We start from the raw sequence: 5,901 nt of genomic DNA, 5'->3' as shown, positions 1-5,901 counted from the left end.
CAACCCGATGAACAGTTAACCGCCGTTTGGTGTTTTCCCCCGCAAGGTTAATATTTCCCTCCAGAGTTATCCAACTGGAAGACGCCACGTCAACCATACGGACACGTAGGAAGATGAAAGAACCAACAAACGTTATTAAGAAGGGTGGACCCCACGGAAAAGAGGGCGTGTCGGGTGCTTAACCCTGCTGTTACGGAAAGACAGTGCTGCCTGCAAACGGCGTCTTCTTTTTTTGGTGTCTTTTCGGCCCCTCCTTACTCCTTTCCCTTACCCATCAAAATCATCATCATCACCACCACCACAACTAAACACTCTCATTCAGACAAAAAAAGGGCTAGAAAGGGGATAATAGAAACAGAATAGAAAAGAATAGAATGTATGTGTGAAGTGTGAACCGAACAACAAGAATTGAGAGTGTCTCATTGTTTCATAAACGGTTTCCATTTTCTTTTTCTGTTAGCTGTTACTGTTTTTGGTGTTGCATACTGTGCGAGTCAAATGTAGGTTACTTACTTAGATCTGAGTGAGAATCCGGTTTGTTATTTTGTTTTTTGGGAGGAATGGGGAGCGTTTCTTCTGAAGATGGTTCCGACCAGCAAAGTGACCGTTGCGGCAGTTACAGTCTCAGTGCTGACGTCAGCGAGTCCGAGAGTTGCAGCAGCTTCTGTGGACGTCGTTTTGACGCCGACGGTGGAGCTTCCAGCTCCGCCAACTTGTCTCCGCGTCCTGTCGGTGGAGCTGCTGTTCCCGCCGGCGGCCACTTTCACTTTCCGTCGCAGGTCATGCTTCCCGTCATAGGAGGAAAAGACGTGGTGGTTTGGGATCACAAGCCAGAGAAAAGAGACCTTGATTTGTCAGGTACCTCATAGCTTATGAGTTAATTTTGCGTTAGATTTGCTACATTTGTTTTTTCTTTTTGTAATTTCGAGAATTTTGAAAGCATTTTCGTTATACAGAAGTGGAAATGATGAAGGAGAGGTTTGCTAAACTGCTTCTTGGAGAGGACATGTCTGGTGGAGGAAAAGGAGTATGCACGGCCCTTGCAATCTCTAATGCAATAACCAATCTCTCTGGTTAGTATTGCTCTTATATACAAATCTCTTTGTTTTAGGTCTAAATTCTAGAGATGTGACTTGAATTTGTTGATGGTATTGCATACATAAAAATGGTAGCAACTGTGTTTGGCGAGTTATGGAGGTTAGAGCCGCTGGCACCTCAGAAGAAGGCCATGTGGCGTAGGGAAATGGAGTGGCTTCTATGTGTGAGTGATTCCATTGTGGAGCTTGTGCCTTCTGTGCAGCAGTTCCCCGGTGGCGGAACCTATGAGGTCATGGCGACGCGGCCTCGATCCGATTTGTACATCAATCTACCGGCTCTGAAGAAGCTAGATGGAATGCTGCTTGGTATGCTTGATGGATTTCAGGATACAAAGTTTTGGTATGTTGATAGGGGAATACTATTGGGTGATTCCAAGGAATGTGATGATGCATATTCGCCTGGAAGGGGTAGGACTTCCGTTAGGCAAGAGGAGAAATGGTGGCTTCCATCTCCTAAGCTTCCACCAAATGGATTGTGCGAGGATGATAGGAAAAGGCTGCAGCAGTGCAGGGATTGTACAAATCAGATATTAAAGGCTGCCATGGCAATCAACAGTTCCGTTCTTGCTGAAATGGAAATTCCTGGTGCATACATTGAATCATTACCAAAGGTAAATATTGTCTTTTCATTTGTATATGTGATGGTTACTAATTACATTGTTTTACTTCACTTTTTCTTGACTATAACATATCATATATGATTTGACTCACGTCAAATCTAGTACATATTTGGGGACTAAATATAACAACATTCGTAGTGCTGTTCAAGTACTGAAATCATATCAAAGGCATTTAGTAATTTCTTGCATTTGGGTGGGAATGTTGCCGGAAATTTACTGTGTTCTCTTTTATGACATCTAATGCAGAATGGAAAAGCTTGTCTGGGGGAGATAATCTATAGATACATTACTGCTGATCAATTCTCTCCTGAATGTCTTCTTGATTGCCTGGATCTATCTTCAGAGCATCACACTCTGGATGTAGCTAATAGAATTGAGGCTGCCGTTCATGTATGGAGGTTGAAGGACCACAAGAAACATCTAAATACAGTTAAAGCCAGACGCTCCTGGGGTGGAAAGGTGAAGGGCCTTGTTGCTGATGGTGGTGGTGATAAGAACCATTCTTTAGCCCAACGAGCTGATACCCTTCTGCAAAGCTTGAAACACAGATTTCCAGGGCTCCCTCAAACTGCACTAGACATGGCCAAGATACAATATAATAAGGTATGATAGTTGGCTTGACCGTTGCTTTCTTTAGGTGGAAATAATTAAACTAAGCATGTTTTGAGGTATATTATCTGAATCTACATATTTTATTGAACTCATAATCTATTTTGTTGACGCGACCAATGCAGTGATGAGAAGGTCTTTTGGTTATTGTAGTTAGCCCACACAATTTTGAGCAATCATTGGGAAAATTTATGAAGAACTATTATGTTTTCTTTACTTGAGTAATTAGTGAAGGATGTAAAGAGTTTCCCACTGTTGTCCAATCAATAACTCTGGATTTTTTCTTTTCCTTGCAGGATGTAGGACAGTCTATTCTTGAGAGTTATTCCAGGGTCATGGAAAGCTTGGCGTTCAACATAATGGCAAGGATTGATGATGTCCTTTATGTTGATGATTCCATAAAACGATGCGCAGCTGCAGAGTCTATCTCTCTTTTCAACCGGGGAGGTTTCGGTGGTCTTCCAATCCAGAAAAGAATGACTCCAAGTCCCTTCTCAATTCAACACACCCCATATGCCTCTCCTCCATTTGCAACCCCATCATTTTGTTCATCCTCACCCATTACGGGTAGCCCTTGCAGTCCAAGAAGGATGCATACTGCGAAGAGGAATGGACTAAAGGACACAACAGATTCTACTAAGTCCGAAAAGGCAGCCTCGGCCGAATTTGAGAGGGTCTGGTCATACACAGGGAACCTTAGTGCAAGAAGAATGTCTAGTGATGCTCCAGAAAGAGACTGAGTTAAAAAATCAACTGTCTTTAAAAACTGGATCTGGCTAAAGGCTTTAGGTCCCATTCCCTTGTATATGAGGGTCTAATTTTTGTATATTCTTAGTTCTTAGGTAGTATTTGTAGGATTATGATGGATCATATTATTATGCCAAGGAATCATCATTATAAAAGGTCCCTCCTAACATGCTACTGGATAATGCCTAATGCCAAAACCAATTCAAGATTGACCATAACAGTTGAATATTGGAATTTGACAAGGGCTGAATAGTGAACAGCTATAAAGATGAGTAGTTAGTTTCAAAATTAAGCTGTTTTAATGTGAGAAACTTAAAACTAATTTAGCTAAGTATGGAATTCTTCAAATGAAAGCAATTGACGAGCTTCCAAATATAGTGATTTAGTACAAATCAAAGAAGATATTTGATTAAGACGGTTGTAAACCCCACTATGTGAGAATATCTTCATGATTAGGCTAATTAATCTTTTGACCACGAATCCCATTAAGCAATGCAATCTAGCAATAGATATGTGCCAAGAAACCAGATCATGAATCATACTTTTAGAAAGGAATATGGAATGATTGGAATCTAAACAACCCCAACACACACACCTAATGGCATCGCTTCCTTCGTGCTATAATGACAACACTGGTGGTTCTAGCTTTTAATTTTGGTCAGGACTGTTAGATTTTTTTGGCTGACAATGTAGCTTTACTTTCATTTGGAATTTGATTCATATCATAAATTGCTCTTGGCGTTGAAGATTTTTCTCTCCTCAGAGATTACTACCATTATTGGACATGCATTATAGAATGTATGAGGCATCAGGAGCACTGGAGAAGGAGTAAATGAACCCCATGTCCATTAATTCTAGGTCTTGTCCCCAAAAAGAAGTGATCTATAATAACAGCTTTCTCTTTAACAAATCTTAGGTAGGTTACATTGCCCTTTCTCATGTAAAGGGAAAATTGCATTAACTATAATAGCAGCAATGCATGTGGCATGATGGATTTGGACCACATTGTACCATTGAAACAAATTAATATATCAGTATTGTAAAACTATTAAAAATTTAAAATATAATAAATAAACTGTTATGTTAGAACTTAGAAGCAATGAAGCAAAGCACACTACACTTTTTTAGAGTATATAGTGCCGTCCAAATAATACAATGAGAGCTGCCATACTCTTTCACAAACCAACCAACAAAACCTTTATGTAATGTTTCTATAGACGTTATGCGAACAAAATTTCACGTAACTTTGCAGATTCTATTTAGTGTGTACAAGGCACAAAGACAGAGAGGTTGGTAGTGACAAAACTTTATGTTAGCACGGTTATGGACTATTTGTGATGTAAACTGCTTCATGGATTGGAATTGTTTTCCCTACAAATACTAATGCAGTTGCTTGTGTTGTCTCTGTATATCAAAGTCCTTCCAAAGCTACACTAGAGATATGGGCCATACATTGAGACAAATAGGACAGAGGTATTTATGGTGATTATAACATATAACTAAGCCCTTTATGATTTTTATGTAACAAACTGAAAACTTATTGGGAAATTATGGAGTTAATAGTCAATTCGGTCTTGAAATTTAAGGTCGGATTCAATTTAATCTTTAAAATTTTAATAGACTTAAATTAGATTCTAAAATTTGTAATTGTAATTCACATTTGTCTTTGAGCTGATTTTCGTTATAGCGTGTTAATTTGATATATTAATATGTTGTCGTTTGAATTCTTTGTTCAGATTTCATGTAATCGAGATCTATTAGAGCTTTCAGAAGTTTCATTGTTGCTCTAGAGTTTCAAAATTTTCAAATTGAACTTGTTATTGTCGTCTTTGTGAGGATGTTGGGAGTCCATCAAATTTATAGAAGGTCTGGTAGATCTTAGCTTAGTCACATAAAACTTAGGAGAGGAGCCTAAATCTTGACAAATTAATGTGCAAAATCAACATGTCATTCACATAAATTAGTTCAGGACTAATGGAGTTACTATTGTAAATTTTGGAGTTCAAATTAAGTCAATTGTAATTTTAGGTTGGGTGTTCAAATCCAAACCAATCCAAATTAAACTGCTTTTCCAATTCAATTCAAATCGAAAACGGATTAAAACCGCACTAATTTGGATTTAATTGGATTCAATTTTTTGCAAACCGTTTGACTGGATCGGATTTCTGATATACTTTTCATAACCGATCTAATCCAATTCAAACCGCACAATATGTTATGATATTACTTTATTATTATATTTACAATTATACTGATAACATGTTCAATTTTTTTATACATTTTTATATTATTCATGTATTATTATTATTTAAGAAATATTTTATGTTCAAAATGTGATTTATTTATTTATTTTAACTAACTTATAATTTCATTTCTATTGTTATGTTATTGTTAATTTTTTAAGATATGATTGAGACTTGTTATATATATATATTTAATTTTTTTAATTTACAAAACAAAATTTAATTCAAACAACTTGAAATTGGATCGAATCGATTCTTTTAAAATAAGTCATTTAATTTAAACCGTACCGCAAATAAAATTAATGTTCAAATCGAACTCAAAATCGATTCAAATTGCATTGGAAATACCCTTAATTTTAGAGATAATTTAAATTCAACCTCAAATTGTGGGACCTAATCTTAGTTGTAAGAAATAGAGTTCTTATATATTTATATATAATCAGCCAAACACAAAAACCATAGGAAATTCTATGGAGTCTTTTTGAGTAACGTTAGGTGAAATCTTCAATCAAGTGCGTTTTTTGTTATATTTAATGCATGAAAAATATAAAAGAATAATTAACAACTTTTGATATTTTTTATAGT

At 36.8% G+C, this 5,901-nt stretch overlaps 1 protein-coding gene across 1 annotated transcript; it reads left to right on the top strand.

The window, feature by feature from the left end:
* The first annotated feature begins 254 nt into the window (after positions 1-254).
* LOC130966027 (rop guanine nucleotide exchange factor 1) lies at positions 255-3,325 on the top strand. Its single transcript, XM_057890782.1, has 5 exons — positions 255-858; positions 957-1,073; positions 1,173-1,708; positions 1,964-2,320; positions 2,623-3,325. The coding sequence occupies exons 1-5, from the start codon at positions 561-563 to the stop codon at positions 3,064-3,066; spliced, it is 1,752 nt and encodes a 583-aa protein (XP_057746765.1). The 5' UTR covers positions 255-560; the 3' UTR covers positions 3,067-3,325.
* Positions 3,326-5,901: the final 2,576 nt, after the last annotated feature.

The sequence above is a fragment of the Arachis stenosperma genome, chromosome 3 (assembly GCF_014773155.1).
Source record: "Arachis stenosperma cultivar V10309 chromosome 3, arast.V10309.gnm1.PFL2, whole genome shotgun sequence".
Lineage (NCBI taxonomy): Eukaryota > Viridiplantae > Streptophyta > Magnoliopsida > Fabales > Fabaceae > Arachis > Arachis stenosperma.
Note: the sequence above shows the minus strand (reverse complement) of the source record. Positions and strands in the feature narration are given on the sequence as shown.

What these genes read in the sequence shown, in the direction of transcription:
- LOC130966027 (XM_057890782.1), top strand. Translation starts at nt 561, where the DNA reads ATGGGGAGCGTTTCTTCTGAAGATGGTTCCGACCAGCAAAGTGACCGT. An exon ending in ACATTGAATCATTACCAAAG is followed by an intron (nt 1,709 to 1,963) that starts GTAAATATTGTC and finishes CATCTAATGCAG; the next exon opens with AATGGAAAAGCTTGTCTGGG. An exon ending in CCAAGATACAATATAATAAG is followed by an intron (nt 2,321 to 2,622) that starts GTATGATAGTTG and finishes TTTTCCTTGCAG; the next exon opens with GATGTAGGACAGTCTATTCT.